Source organism: Maniola jurtina, chromosome 4, assembly GCF_905333055.1.
Source record: "Maniola jurtina chromosome 4, ilManJurt1.1, whole genome shotgun sequence".
Classification (NCBI taxonomy): Eukaryota; Metazoa; Arthropoda; class Insecta; order Lepidoptera; family Nymphalidae; genus Maniola; species Maniola jurtina.
Genome location: NC_060032.1, coordinates 5,937,741 through 5,954,441, shown reverse-complemented (window position 1 = coordinate 5,954,441; position 16,701 = coordinate 5,937,741). Strand labels below are relative to the sequence as shown.

Below are 16,701 nucleotides of genomic sequence, written 5' to 3'. Positions count from 1 at the left end.
CTCGTTCAGATCGTGATTTGAGCGATTTGGTAATGTTGTCCGACTGGAATAGCTTTAATTCTGACGATGAAAGTGATGTTATTTTTAGTAGAAGGAACTACTCTCCTTGCTCGTTAGTATAGGGTTACTTTGTATGAGATCTACTAGTAATGCAACCTCGTCTTTCGTCATTGGCTTCTTCATTTTCTACAAATAAAACAAATAAATATCAATTTTATTCTGTTCATGTGAATCATTTAGATTCGAAGAATACTAATAGGTATAGAGGCTATAATTTTTAACAAAATTAATTTACTTACCAATACCACTAATATTTAAGTACCTATATAAATTTTCGGGTAAGTATACGGCACAATGTGTTATTAATTAGGGGAATATTATAAATTAAAATTATTAGCCGATGCCCGCGACTTCCCGAACTCTTTGATTTTCCGGGATAAAAAGTAGTTATAGATAAAAAATATTTCAGTAGCCTATGTGCTAATCCAGGATATTATCTCCATTCGAAATTTCAGCCAAATCCGTCTAGAAGTTTTCGCGTGAAGGGATAACAAACATACACACACACACACACACACACATACACACAAACTTTCGCCTTTATAATATTAATGTGATTTTATTAAAGTATCCTTGTAACAACAAAAATTCAAAACGCGAGTTGGTATGCTACGCTATGTTCCAACGAACCACAGTGGTCAAGATTGCGTTCCGTTCACGCGCCCCGAATGACAATTTTTTTTTTCTTTCCAATAAAATAAAAAGATTTCTGCAACACCGAAATCATAGATTAAACTAAAAAAAGCATTTTTTCACACCATAACATCCACATGCTTAAAATAATAATAAAGAAATTATTTTTTATTGTAATTCAAAATATGCTTCATTGGTAGAACGAAACGTGATGAGTGTCGAGGGAGTGCTTCGGTAACGGGGATAACCAACATCTGGCCGTCTCAGGTAGCTGACCCAAAAATTTATAGGAACGGTATTTACGGTTCGTTACTCGTAACTCAAAAACGAATAGTAGCTTTTGTACAATAACGATTAGTTGATTATAGGAACCGGGCATAAGAGGACTACAACGACTAAAGGTACACAGAATTTTATTTTCAGGGACTCATTGCAACAGCTAAATGTAGGCTTTGGACTTTGTCTGTGGTGGCGTTTGTTGGCGCGCGTGTTGTGACTTTTTGGAGTGTTTTTTTGTTAGAAGTGGCTGGTTTTTGTGTCCCGCTGGTGTTTATTGGTGGTGGAACTGACCGAGGAACTGACTGAGAAGCGCTCTAAAGGGGCGCCGCGTGTATGTCGGCGGGCGCCAGCACAGACGAAGTCCATACTTATACATATAGTTTTCCTAACTTGTAAATAACTACACACTTGACATTGGCTAATCAGTGTAAAAAGCCAGACGAGAGAAAAAAAAAAAAAAATGTAGGCTTTCGTGCTCGCGGGCCGCAGCCGAAGCGACTGTGCGGCGGCTGAGGCGACAATGCCAAACACTATTAAAATTTGAAATGTTTAGGCATTGACCGTATGCGCCTGACTCGGGGGGCTCGGAAGAGGCACCATCATTGTAGATCTATGGGCGCCATACATTAAGAGAACGAACCTAGGGACGCAAAGTTCTCGGTGACAGCTATTTGCAGGAATTTTAAAAAATCCTACTTAAAATTCTCAATTTGAAGTAATGTGATATATTTAACACAACATTCTAGCTATCAAAAGAAACGATGATAGATAACCATCGTATGAATATATAAATATGATTGATTTGGTGATGCGAGTGATTTGGAGTCCAATCCGAAAGCAATTAGTATACGTACCCAATCGGAGCTAAAGGTCAGAAAGTTTATTTAAGGTTAAAACAAACAGAAAGCGCGACGGAAACGTGTCCAACGCGGCTCCTAGAAGTTGTAATATAAATAACTCTATTAAGGTGTGTATTTTATTCAGTGATAAATGTTAGCAAATAAAGCAGGTGGCCTCCTGAAGTCGCCGTAAAAAAAAAGTTCGGCTATTTTGTGATACGAAATGAGACGGGACGACGGGAATGTCTATTCTGCCGCGCGATTGTTTCGTCAATCAAACTTTCGCTTCCCGCGCAGTATGAAAGAATACATCCAATTCACTATCGTTCAGACCTCTTTTTACCAGAAATCAAATGTACAAATCGTCCTCGCTTATGCGCGCGTTTAGTATGAGGTCCTACCGTGTAGTTTATGTTGCGCTATGTATGTTTCAAGCTGACAACTATTGGCAGTGACAGCAAATCAATATCGCTACTACTATGTTGCTAATGTTTGCCTTTCCTCGGACAAGCTGCATAATAAAGGCGGGTCAGTTGGCAGGCTCAGCTGAATAAACGTTTCAACTTTGATGATGTAGGAAATGGACATCGGTTTCCGATAAAAACGGTAGGTAGCGTAAATGCTTTCGATACAATTTAATTTAATATCTCTGGGTCTTAAATAAAATTCCAAAGTGGTATTAATCTACTGGTGGACTCAGTCATTGGTTCCTAGTAGAGTGAGAGCTAACAAGATATCACTTAAGGGTGTAAACCAAAATTATTGTCTCACACTTTTCGTGTTCAGGAGGTGCCTTAAAAAAATATTGCTTTATCTACCTCTGTGTAGTGGTAGATAGCTGTATTAAACAAGCTTATGGCTCTTATAGTTTGTTTTTAAAATGACAGACGGACAGACTGACTAGGCAAAACCACAAGGGGTTTCTTATTTTATTACGAATCCCTATAAAGAGGTGGCTTCGGGAGGACGCCTGACAGCCGACGCCCGACTCTCAAATCTTTTGAAAATGATATGAAAAGCTTTGCAGAGGATTGCTATTGGCTCGTCGTTTATTCAGCTGAAGGACATCCACTGCTGAACTTTCTCTCTCTTTCTGCCTCGTGTAGGATAAATATCCATACTTCTTGCGCCGCTTGTGCCCACTGGCTCCCTGCCACACGCTTGAGTGTCTCAAGCTCGGTGCTATCATTCAGTGTTAAAGACAGAGTCGGCGAATCACGCGCCGCCGCCGCGGAAGCTCGTAACTCATTGAGTAAATTAGCTACCTATACTGTTAGATTCGGAGTTAGAACCAATCGAGTTACTGGTCCTATCACCGTATCTCTTCATTTCTTAATCCAAAGGTAAACATACTAAAGCCTGTAAACCCAAACACAACACAGTCATTGTTTACGGCGCTGTTAGTGCAATAAATGAAATAACATGCACTTTGTCTCTCTTGGCACTATACTGAAATAAGCGAAATAGTATGCGACGCCAAATAGGTCATTTGTGGACTTATTCCGCTTAATACTTGACATACTGCCAATAAAATATGCTTTCACCCCTCGGTTGCATTCTGTAGAGGTCAAAACAATATGCAAGAAATTTCTTTAAGGAAAAGTTCCTCTAAATCGGAGAAAGATTGACCACTATTTTAAAATTAATATGTTATACCTAATATTATTCTCTAAAATCTAAATCAATCAATCTATGAGACGTCAATAAGTTCGTGTATTCGCATAACTCTGAATTCATAACTATGAATTCTAAACTTCGGATCTGATTTCAGGGTGGTTTTCACTAAGGATCATTTAGAATCTAAATGAGGTAAAAATGATCTATATTTTAGATCGTTTCTCGATTTTATAACCTACTCAATATGCGTAACCTGGCGATTCAGCCAGGTTACTTTAAGCTTTATAATTTGGTAAAGTAGTGTCCTCTTAGTGACTCATGTAAATGCGTTATCCTTATATGTAATATGAAAATTTTGCATTTTATCAATTTGTTGAGTTTAATAATGCGCTGAAATTAAACAAATTGATATGTCCTCTAAATATGATTTAACGCGGCAATATTTCTTAAGCGACAAAATACGGGGTTAAATATCGCGACGGTGACAAAACCGTCGCGGACAAAATTTAAATTATGTACCGTAATTTCATTTACAAAAATAATCCATACCTATTCCACTTATACTATAACTACATTTTTTATCATAAATGCCAGTCTGTCGGTTTTTATTTACCCTATCACAACTTAACCACTGAAACGATCCTTACTCTGCTGGCGTAGCAATAGCTTGTATCCTGGACACAAACAGAATACTTTTATCCCAAAAAATCAAGGGTTTCTGTGAGATTTTTTAAAATCTCAAACCACACGGAGGAAGTTAAAAGCAATACTATCCGAAAGTCTGTCTGTCAGCCATCTTTTCACAGCCCATCCGTTTAACGGTTAATCGGATTAGCTGTGAAAAGATAGCTGACAGATAGATGATAATTAAACTTTAACCGATTTTGACGAGATTTGGTACAGTGATAGCTTTCCTGGACAGATAGATTTTGATTCCGGTGACGGGCGTAGGTTACTTTTTGTCCTAGATAATCAAGTTGCTACGGGATTTTTAACGGAATCCGCGTGGACGAATTCGTACCTACTCATCATCTATTTGGTGTACAGGACAGCTTGCACCCCGGAAACTACTAGCATAAGGCTATATCTAACTCCAGGGGTGCCCTTTCCGTGGAAATCTTTGTTTTTTCGGGACCAAAAGGAGCCTTTATTCGTCCCCGGGATGCAAGCTATTTTATCCCGCGAAATCAAACAGTTCCCATGAGATTTTAAGAAACAACCCACGCGGTCCAAGTCGCGGGCAAAATCTAGTTGTGAAATAATTAATCAAACATGTCTGTTTGAACCTAAAATTATACGGTTTCGTTGGTAAATCTGTTTATGACATCAGTTGCATTCCATCTGGATATTCCTCCTAAATAAACTCGTTAGTCATGGCCGAAGTAATAAATCATCATTGAATTAAATCGCAATAACGACCATCCTAATGCCGCTACTGAAACCGTTTGACGACATAAACAAAGATAGCTACTTGGAAGTTGGACATAATATCACTAACTAGCTGATGCCCGCGACTTCGTCTGGGTGGATTTAGTTTTTTTAATCCCGTGGGAACTCTGATTTTCCGGGATGAAAAGTAGCCTATGCCACTCTACAGGTCTTTAACCATGCTCAAAAATCACGTTGATCCATTGATCCATCGATCCGTTGCCAACAAACCAACAAACATCAGTCAAACTCAAAGAAGTTTTTAGAAAGAAAGAAAGAAAACTTTTTTATTTGATCACTACATACTTATATGTTAATATTATAATGTGGATGTACTAAACTTAAAATGTCCCATGTGACCAAATATAGGTCTCCCACTCAGCATAATGCTGCAGCAAGCTGCAGCGCTGGTTTTCAGTGGGAGCCTTAAAGAGTAAGGTCACGGACTACGAGTTACCTAATTCCACCTAATTTAATTTAAATATAAAATAATTATAATATAATAAAAAATAAAACAAAAAGACTAACGATATAAAAATAGATACATTCTAGGAATTATAATCTACATAATATTCTGTGATTTCCAGATTTCCTTTAAAAAGGCTGTATTCAGTTTCAAATTTACACAGTCTTTAAGAGTTTACATACAAATCTTTAAACGCATGTAACTTTGAAACTAGCTATAGATTAAATATAGGAATCTGCCGTAAGTTAGCTCAGAAAAAATTGATTATTATTATTTATATAACTGAGGCTTGGTTTGCAAGAATGCAGACTCCAGGATGCAAGCCATCTCTGTATCAAGTAGGCGATGTCCGCAATTTCGCACATATGGATTAAGTTTATTCAAAAATCCCGTGGGAGCTCTGAGTTTCAGGGACCAAAAGAAGCCTTTGTCTGACCCCGGGATGCAAGCTATCTCTGTAGCGAATCACATTAAAATGCTTAGACAGATGGGCCGTAAAAAGCTAGCAGACAGACACACTTTCGCATTGATTAAATATTAGTATGGAAGTATGGAAATAATATATTTACTGTAGCAGATATTTGTGAATGCGATAAAGACTTTCTAATATTTTCGAGTCTCGTGTTGCAGATAATATTTTATAGTAAAAAAATATTATATAATTTTAAAGTATGTATTATAGTTTATTATAGAATGCATAGATTATGCTTGCTTATGCAATGATTGCTAGGTAAGTACTGTAAGTAAAAAAAGAGGGGCAATCTAGACCGGTATTCAGACCTCTAGGTCCGGAAGGCAGAATTACTACATAGTGCATACGTATGGTGTGTGAACTGTCTGTTCTTTAACATTAATAAGAGCCGACGGAATTGAGCACGTATGTCTTTTTGATAACAACTTGAACTCAGCTTTGTTGAAAGATTATATGAAACTCGGCCATTTATTAAGTTATAAATAGAATTTAGGTATTGGGTTAAAAATCACAATTCGGTTAAATACATCTTTCAGCATTTTTGAAAAATCCATCCCCACGAGTTACAGGAATTCCGAGAGAAGCGGGGCTAGTTAGCTAGTCCTTTTATATATGTATCTATAGAAGATAGAAATTGTTTTGATGCCAAGCCTTTATGGTAATAATCAAAGGTGTTTTTACCTCTGTGTACGGCGTCGAACCTTCCTTCCACTTTGGAGCGCAGTGAATCCAGGTCAAACGGGGTGGCGAAGCCATGGTCCACAGAGCGACTTTTCGACCTGAAACATTCATAATGCAATTGTAAAGTTTTTGCAAATATTAGAAACAGCTTATTTGTAAAGAGCCTAACAGTAGGTGAAAACTGAAAATCCACAAATGTTTCCATACAGACATCAAAGGATCTCGAGTTCTTGATACAATAATTCGCAAGCAGCGTTTACACATTGGTCGAAAGTATTGGACCAATGTGTACCTACTGGAGCCATATTATCGGAAGTTTTTGAGGCGAAATATATTGCGTAGGTCACATATCTAATCTCATTTATCATTCATTATCGTGTTGTTTACGTTAAAAAAATTAGTCTAGGATTAATCTAGAATTTTACAGACTTATTATCATTCCATGTCATACACAGTACGTGCCTAAACTAATTAATATTAAGTAGGTGCCTATTTAATTATTATTATTGGATATGTCGTAGATATAATATAATATAATATAGGTATGCATTGAAAACAGAATGAAAATTAAAAAAAAAAAATCATCATCGTATCGTAAATACAGCCAAATAAAAGATCATAGAAAATTAATAGGACCAAGTAAATATAAAAAGTTAGACACTATCCAGGGTAGGTAATATAATGAGGACTAAAATTAGCAAAAGAGACGAGAAGCATAAATTCCAGACTGAATGTAATGGCCGGCTTGACGATCGCGAGTGACGCGAATTTGTTAAAAAAACTTTGTAACTGCACACAAATAATTGGCATGTGTTGAAAGAAAATTCCGTAAATAGCTCTTACGGCACTAGTGTAAATAAACAGCCGGACTGAATAGTTTTTCGTTAACTTATCTGATCATCATCATGATCAACGAAAAACGATTCAGTCCGGCTGTTTATTTACACTAGGTAAATAAACAGCCGGACTGAATCGTTTTTCGTTAACTTATCTGATCATCATCATGATCAACCTATAGCCGGCCTACTTGTCACAACTAAGCACGGATCATCTCTCAGAATGGGAACGGTTTACAATCTAAACTTTAGATCATAGTCCACCACGCTGACCAAATGCGGATTGGCAGAGTTCACTCTCAGGCATGAGGTTTCCACAGAATGTTTTACTTCACCGTTAAATCAAGTGATGTTGAATTGCTTAAAACGCAACTCGGAAAACTTAGAGGTGCGTGAATCGAACCCCCAGGCTTCCCGAATAGAAGGCGGACGACTTTACCACTAGGTTATCACGGCTCTATTTGATAGCTACTCTCTAACGCTCCAGCTACACGCTCCGTCTTGCCTGCGCAGTTAAAATGCACAGACAAGACCGAGAACGGCGCCAATCTTTAGCAGTTTTTGGAACTGCGCGGGTTACTGTCTTGCCGTCCACACGCATGCACTTAACTGTGCAAACTGGCTTGTGCAGGTAAGCTCTCAGGTAAGACGGAGCGTGTGTCCGGAGCTTAAGACTTTGGCTACGATTACTATCTAATTAATTACGATTTGACAGTTTACAAAAAATAAATCAATCATGGATATTAAAAGTAGAGCAGACAGTAATCAGCCTTTACGCTACCTATTGATTTTGATTTATAAGTACATAATATAGGTGTAGGTCACAAATAAATCATTCTATAATCTTTAAGTTTACATTCACATTTGACTAACAACGTCTGAAACCATATTTAAATTAATCATTAAACAACTTTGTCTGCACAGATTCAAACCTAAAGCCTAATTAATGGTCAGATATCGGACAGAATTCCAAAAGGTCCTCAGCTCAAACTCCACCTTTTGCACTATTTCAAACAAGTATAAGCTTTACGCTTATGATTATAGTATAGTTAGGAGGGGGAAAAGAAATGTTTAAAAAAATTAACACATTACGGCACCTACTACACTAGCAGCTAAAAGTCAAAATCAACTAGCTTAACTAATTTCTAAAGTGCATTAAACATAACGGCATGGTGTAGTGCGCGCCAAACAAGTAGTCCAATCTGAACACGAGACGTATGACTGCGCTTTATACAAAAACAGATCTCAGTCTTGTGCATTTCCTTAAGGTTATACCCCATTAGAGCCATCCGGCACCCTACCTGCACCGCCTCGACTCGCGCGGTTAGTATTTTTTATATCGACGGCTTAGAGTGAAAACCTCGTAAGTGTAAAAGAAGTAACTTTTCAGGAGGAAGAAAAAACTGCGTGCTGTAAAATTAGAAGCGAGTATTTACGAGTTTCTCATTTAATGTCACAGATGGCGTTACGAGTATCGAATGAACAAATTAGTCAGATCAGGATGTGCGTTGCGAGGTTTTCTTCCTAGAAACGCAATAAAATGAGCAAAAATGCATTCCCGAGGTTTTCACTCTAAGACGACGATATGGACATCTATGCAAATACGCTCACTACATCAACTCCGTAACGTCAGCGGATTGCTTCGCTCGGAGTTGATGTTGAGAGTGTATGTCCATAGAAGTCCATATAAAGAATACTAACCGCGCCAGTCGAGGCGGTGCAGGTCGGTTGCCGGGTGGCTCTCATGAGCCTATGACTTCAAACCTTTAGTCCCTTAATCCTTTAGTCTATGACTTGTACAAACCGCCTTGTTGCAACTTCAGATTAGAACTTGTTTTGGTCGCACTGTATGACTATGAGTAGGTAACTATAATTTAGTAAAAAATGAAACTTTACCTTTTGTACGCCTGGTCAATGCTTTCGGCGCTCCGGGAAAGCTGCTGCGACGCTCGCCTAGACCTGCATGCAACACAACCAAGGGCTAGCACAGGCGGAACATGCGAACAACATCTAGTCATACCACTCAGACAGTTCATTATTTTTTTTAAACCACAAAGCTTTACGATTATTATTAACATCGCAACTTCCTAAAACAGGGGAACTAAGGAAGTAATAATACACAATTGTCATAAAGACAGTAAAATTAAAAATATTTATCGCGACACACTTTATGGTAAGTAAGTTCTTAATAAACTGTCTGAGTAGCAAATTCTAGAAATAATGCATTGGCCAAATAAATAAAAAGTTAACGTCCGGTAGTAGCGATATCAATAAAGTACAGGGACGTTTGTCCAATACAAAAAAAAAAAAACATAAAAATGTGCGGCAAAGTTATAGTCGTAGCTACGTGATAAAATGGAAAGTAGGTAGGTAACTAGGTACTATAGCATAAAACTGCATAATAAATACAGTACTACAATAATATGACATGGACTCGTGCGATGTTAAATATAAGTACAAGTGTAAATTAAAAATTTATAACACCCCCGACAAAGTATCTGAGTTTTCCAAAACATCATTTACAAATAAATAATTATGTATCAAGGCAACGTCCATCTTGACAGCTTGACATATTTTGTCAATTGACATAATATTATGAACCTAACGGTTATGTAACCTTCTTTTCTACAAGAAAACTAGAAAAGAGCTGATAACTCTTAAACGGCTGCACCAATTTTTTTGGATTATAGCTAAGAACACTCTCGATCAAGCCACCTTTCAAACAAAAAAAAGTAAATTAAAATCGGTTCATTCGTTTAGGCGCTACGATGCCACAGACAGATACACAGATACACAGATACACAGACACACAGATACACACGTCAAACTTATAACACCCCTCTTTTTGGGTCGGGGGTTAAAAATACGAGCATGGTGCATTCTAAATGTAATGCGTATTTTTATGATGATTTTAACAAAATAATATCAGTAATCTAATCACTAATTTCGTTGCATAAACAACTCTTCTATACCTCAGATTGTATTTGTATCAAGACATAATTTTTCCAAGAATCGCCTGCGAAATCTTATATTTTTCCGACTCTAATTCAATTGGATACGGACGATTTCCAATTCAAATAGAATTGGAGCTCGTAACTATTAAATAACACCGAATAGTAAGTAGTTACTGTAGATTATTGTGAGTGAAAAAAAAAAAATACTCGAATATTCGAGCCTAGTTTGCTACTTGGTTTGCACTGGGAAACAGCTTTACCTGTTATACATAGTACATACTAAGGCGCAAAATACCTAATGTGTGTATGAGATAAAAAATTAACAGTGTTACTAGCGCACTGGTTACAACATTCCTTATTCTTAGCTCCGATTTAGCGTAACAGATGTCACTTATTTTGCATACTAGCAGTACCGGTTTTTACGTATGACGAGAAGTGCTTGACCACAATCACAATTGATGAGAATAGTCCCAGATGAAACGCTCTTTTGTATACAAAACGCCTATTCATGCATTGTTCTTTTATAATTGGAATTGCCGTTTTCATCATAAGTTTAGAATTAAAATATAACAAAGTGCTAAAGGTACTTATTTAATGTGTAGAAAACGTGAGAGCATAGTTTAAAATAATGCGCTGCGATTAGGGCAATGGATTTATTTATGAAAGTTCGAATCAAAAGCTAAAACCAATCTCTAATTAAAAAGAAATTAAAAACACTGCCATATTAGAACGGCATTTAGAAGTTATGGCTGAATAAATAAACTCATATTCATACATACATACATGAACCCTGAAAACATTGAATAGTATAATATTGAAAAGCCAAAACACGTGTCCAGTGTCCTTAGATGGCTATCAATAATACTATTTACTTTTATTTTTATTCACGAGCTATTTCATTTCCAACACTTACCTTGGTTTATAAACTGTATTTCAAGCAATATAATTTATAAAACCATATAATTTTATGCGAATATTGCCTAACACTCTTCAGATACATAAACTACGCACAGCGCCATGGAAAAATAACTACGTTAGATATACTAGCTGCTATAAAACTCCGTTATCTACGTTATTAGTCATTTAATTTATTATAGCCATTTTAACACACAGTAATTTGGATTATGTCATTTTGTTTACATTGGCCGTGCCAGTAGTTGTTCCGGAAGAGAGTTATAAAACATTAATTAGGAAATGTATAAAATGTCATGTGATAAAAAAAAACATTAATCCAAAATGAAAAATATAACTGGCTTAGCAAAAATTACAGCAAAAAGATAATTTCGAATTCATAAATATGTACGAAATCGAATTCGGCTGCAGAATGTAACATATTCGTATTATTTTATAGTAAAACTTGAATGATATTGAAGTTGTGAAAATAATTGAAGGTCCGAATCCTGCCAGTTCCGAAACTTTTAATAGGTATATCAAATTATTTAGAAAGACCCGCCCCGGTTCGCATGGGTAGATTATTACAATCTCTAATTTTTTGAAAATAAAATGTAGCCTGTATATCACTCAAAAATAATGTATCTTTCTACTGGTGAAGGAATTTTTTAAATTGGTTCAGTAGTTCTTCACCTCTTTATAAATTGAGCAGTTGCACTTATTCCAGACTTGTGGTGTAAAATCATGTGTAAAAGTTTAAGTTCGGCAGTCCTAATGTGATAAGTAAACAATTCAAAAAATATATTTACCAATTTGTTCTAAAATATTCTAGTATAGCGGTCATGAATCTAAAATTTACTTCACACTTCACTAACTCCGATTTTCTAAGCTTAGTTAGAATATTAAACTGTGATTAATCAAGCATAAGTGAACAAAACGTCTAACTTGCAATGATTAAGGCTGGTTATTATATAAATGTTTCGTAAACGGCTTAACTAGAAGTCGACCCCTAGGGATACGAGGAGCCATTTCCAAGTGGCCCGCGATGTTCCGACAGATCTTCACAGTGCGGTCAAGTGAGCATGTGTGAAGAGGTCTTGGTAAAGTGGACTCGTTCGAGCTAATCGGAGAAGTGGAGGATGGAGGGCGCGTCCTTGACATCGGACGCGTTCGCACTCCTATATTTACAAACAACGCTGATTCTGCTTTATCTCGTGTCTACATGTTCTCATTAAGATTATTTGCGTGCACGTTATCAGAGACATTACTAAGTACCAATTTATTGCTCGGTTTAGAACGGAAAGCAATTTGATAAAAGTTATTATTAGACCAACAACTTTTTCATTCTCATAACCGTTCCTTTTTAATTAAAACGCAGTAAAAACTAAGTCTGAAATAGTTACTTAACAGACATAAAACTTTAATGTTAAATAACTTTATAATTTTAACCTGTCTGCCTCCTGATCAGATAGAATTTCCAGAAAAACCTGAATTTCTGGAAATTCTATCTGATCTCCGATTTAAAAAATCCCCAATCGAGAGAAGCCAAGGCGGGCAGTTCTAAATAAAAAGACATCATGATAGTAGGATCAGTAGGTAATAATGTATAATGTATTATTCATTCATAAAACACCCAGACAGAATTCTTCAACTTTGTTTATCGGTATTATTAGGTATCTTGTTTTCAATAGAAGTCATTCCGGTCACTTTCTTATTGTAACAGTATTTTCCATTCAGCGATTTTATTATAATTTTGTATATCATATAGGATTGCTTGATTATGTATTAAATTTTTTAATGTAACTTCTGACGCCGTAATAACCTTAAAAGGGTAGTACAAAATTCATTATTAAAGACAAGATCATAAAAATCGATGTAAATCAGCCCTTAGCTGTTTCTTCGTATAGCCGGCTATTTCCGGTTTTTAACCGGATTTCGGTTTACCATATTATTAATACTATCATCACTACATTATAATTAAGTTCCCCGCCGCGCTGAGTTCTTTATTGTTCGGAATAGTCTCAGAAACTACTGTACGGATTTTCATAAGATTTTCACAAATAGGAAGAGGAGGTATCTAAGGCTTCTATAGATATTATGCTATAACTTTCTCGTCCTTGAATTCAAGATATGGTTTATAGGTATAGCGCTTATTTAGTTGAAAAGCAAAACTAATTTGACAGATCTGAAAGTGATAGTAACCATTTTAAAATGATCCCAGAGAAAAAGGATAATCAAATCAAATCTTCAAATCAAAAAATGCAATCAAATCTGTCACTCCAGTTCGGTAAGAAGTTTGTGTACATACTTAGTACAACAGAATAATAATTAATTTATTAATAAAAAACATCACTAAAGCAAAATTTACCAATTGACCATAACATGTACCTATTTCATAATCAGGTTATCAATCTATCATACACTAATAAACAGATAAAAAATGAATAGATTAGACATCACATCGACATAGTTAAGTGGAAGTAAGTGGTCTACAAAACTGTTAAGGCTATTATTACCACAGCACAGCCCACTTCACAATTTTCCTTTCCCTGTTGTAACTTTCGTATTCGTCGCATACCCGCGGCAGGGAAACCAGTTTCATAGTATTAATTTTACTATTGACCAAGGGCTCTTCAACTGCGCAACAAATGTATAATTATAGTTTAAAAAAAAAATTCTCCTAAAGTTGCTGTTATTGTCACAACTTGAAAGTAGATTACTATATTACCGAACAGTCTGCGAAGACTGCGATTATAAGAAACTTTTTTCTTTCGTCCATATCTTTCTGGTTGTAAGATACAGTTTCGGATGCTTTTTGTTTAAAAAAGTAATATTAGACACGCGTGCATTGGCTCGGGTTTCTTTAAGCCTCGACCTTAATCACTAACTTACCGCACTTGTAAGATAAACAACAATTATACAATTCGCTGAAAATAAAGAAACTCTTAACGGCCTTTAAACCGCAAAGCCACAACAAATGTTGCTGCGTGTACATAATACTGAGTTCACGGTGTCCATTACGCCGGATAGTATGACAGATTACTATTAATAATATAGAATGAATACGATGCAAACAGCCACTTGAATGTTACTCTAAGCGCACAAATAGAAAATTTATAACTTAGACCGTGAAAGCTTTTTGGCACAGAGGTTCTCTATCATAATGTAGACAAGGAATAAGGCCGAATTTTTCGATTTTCCCACGGAAAATATGGAACAAAGTGGCCGAGCGAAGCCGAAGGCGGTCGTTAGTTTACACCTAATGGCTCATCCTAAGTTCAAACCAATTTTGATATTTAGTGCAGATACCTATAGCTTGCAACTGAAGACGGACTAATCTACTTTTTGTCCTTGAAACATAGCTTCCAACATCTCTGTATATAAATTTTTAAAGCTAAATAAACATTTATTAATTAATTTAAAATCAAAGAGTTTCAACGGGATTTTTATAACCTAAATTCACGTGGACGAACGAAGTCGTTGACTTCATCTATTTAGTTCAGAAATATTAGCTTGCATTTTGGAGACAGACATACCTATACTACTTCTACTACGGAAATCAAAGTATTCCCACAATTTAAAAAAAACGCGTACGATCCCGCAGGTATCATTTTGTTTAAAATATAGACACATTATAAACGAAATCGATCCAATACAAAACATTATTGTGATTTATTAACATATTATTAAGATAATAAGTGGTTTGGTTTAGTAAACACTGTAAAGGTTCATGATATTAATTTATTTCAAAATTTACAAATATTATTAACCAATTGACATCGTTAATCCAGATGTGTATCTACTATCAACTTCTTCAATCAATACAGCAAACTTTGTTACAAAATTGTCATAACAATTACAATGTTTCCAAGTAACGATACATAAAAGCAATCGACAATCCATGAGAAAACACATTACTCAATCAACTGCACGCAATCTTGAGAAATCAAGAAAAAAAACAGGATTGTTAATCTTGAAGCATGGGCAATTGTAATAAACACTAATTAATGGTAAGCGGATAGATTCGAGAACCATTATGCAATCAAATACTAATTAATGAAGCTGTGCTTATCACTGCATTTCTGCAGAGCCATTGTCATGTCAAACTTGTCTGCAGTTGTCGCAACCATAGAGCAATCAAAAATATTGTCAGTATTTCGTATTATACTTTTATTTAATGTACTAATTAAAAAGAGTCAATCAATTCAGAAGGGTTGTAATTTGCATGTTAATCGCATAAAGCATCATCCACACCTGCGAGATCAAAGCTGAAACGCGGTCGCCCCCCACGATATTTAATGGCGCCATACGCACGCCTATGTGCCCGCACAACAGACGGAATCGTTTAAGTGCGGAAACCAGCCCAGAGAGAAGAAAGAAGAAGAAAACACCTATGTGACAATAGTAAAAATCGCGTATGTGTGTATATATTATATGTAATATAGATTGGCATCGTGGACGCTCCCGCATCTCGTCCCGCAGCCCACGTTCATGACGCGCCGGTGTGGCCGTAGATTAAAGTCTACGAGAGCAGCCATTTCAAAAAATGTATTTAACGAAAGCAATTTAGTTAGAAGTAGGTAAAGGTAAAAAATTAAACTTTTAAAATAATTGGCAAAGATACAAGAAAGATGTGGAGAAATGTAAATAGCTACTGAATAACGTTCACGTTACCACGTACCTAACTAAAACTGTATGACTTAACAACTTACTAAATATTAAACCAAACATACTGGCCACGAAAATCATTATAAATCTTCGTAATTAATGCGCCACGATTGTATCTGTATACATTAAAAAGTTGCACCTTTATTCATTTAGCGCATAAATGATGAAACTATCATCATTTACATAGGTAGTTGACATATCATAAAGTAACGTTTTGATGCAAAATAACTATAAATAAAATTAAATAAATAACAAGTCTTTAACAAGTGTAAATTAAAAATTTATAACAACCCCGACAAGTGAAGGTAACTAGAAAAGAGCTGATAACTTTCAAACGGCTGAACCGATTTTCTTGGATTATAGCTAAGAACACTCTCGATCAAGCCACCTTTCAAACAAAAAAAACTAAATTAAAATCGGTTCATTAGTTTAGAAGCTACGATGCCACAGACAGATACACAGATACACGTTACAGATACATAGATACACAGATACACACGTCAAACTTATAACATCCCTCTTTTTGGGTCGGGGGTTAAAAAATAAAGGAATGCACTAGGAAGGCACGATTTTCAGACCCGTTTATTCAAGTTCGGAAGAGGTTTCGTTTACAATATAATTGACGTCAATACAAAGAGTGGTAACCAGTTAATTTTTTACGGTCTACAATTATATGAACTTACCTATTGTTTTTCATTAAGACAGACTTTAAGTGGGTACGGAAACGCGTATGTGTCTAGTAACCTACAGAAATACGAGGTCGATGACTCGTGGACTCGTGGATATTGTGAAACGGCCTACGCGCACTATCACACGCACGCGGTGGCCAGTCATGATTATTTACTATTGCACAACCGGACGGATAAGTTATACAAAG

At 36.0% G+C, this 16,701-nt stretch overlaps 1 protein-coding gene across 31 annotated transcripts in view; it reads right to left on the bottom strand.

The window, feature by feature from the left end:
- The window catches only part of LOC123864537 (TLD domain-containing protein 2), a 146,228-nt gene that overhangs the window by 56,276 nt on the left and 73,251 nt on the right, over positions 1-16,701 (bottom strand). For 23 of the 31 annotated variants that reach the window (XM_045905055.1, XM_045905060.1, XM_045905067.1 and 20 more), the window contains 2 exons: positions 9,208-9,270; positions 6,476-6,573 (listed from right to left, as the gene is read on the bottom strand). In XM_045905055.1, coding sequence (XP_045761011.1) covers positions 6,476-6,573; positions 9,208-9,270 — 161 coding nt within the window. Of the gene's footprint in view, positions 1-6,475; positions 6,574-9,207; positions 9,271-11,965; positions 12,130-16,701 lie in introns of those variants that run through there. The other 8 variants (XM_045905058.1, XM_045905061.1, XM_045905068.1 and 5 more) reach the window with 2 other exon arrangements.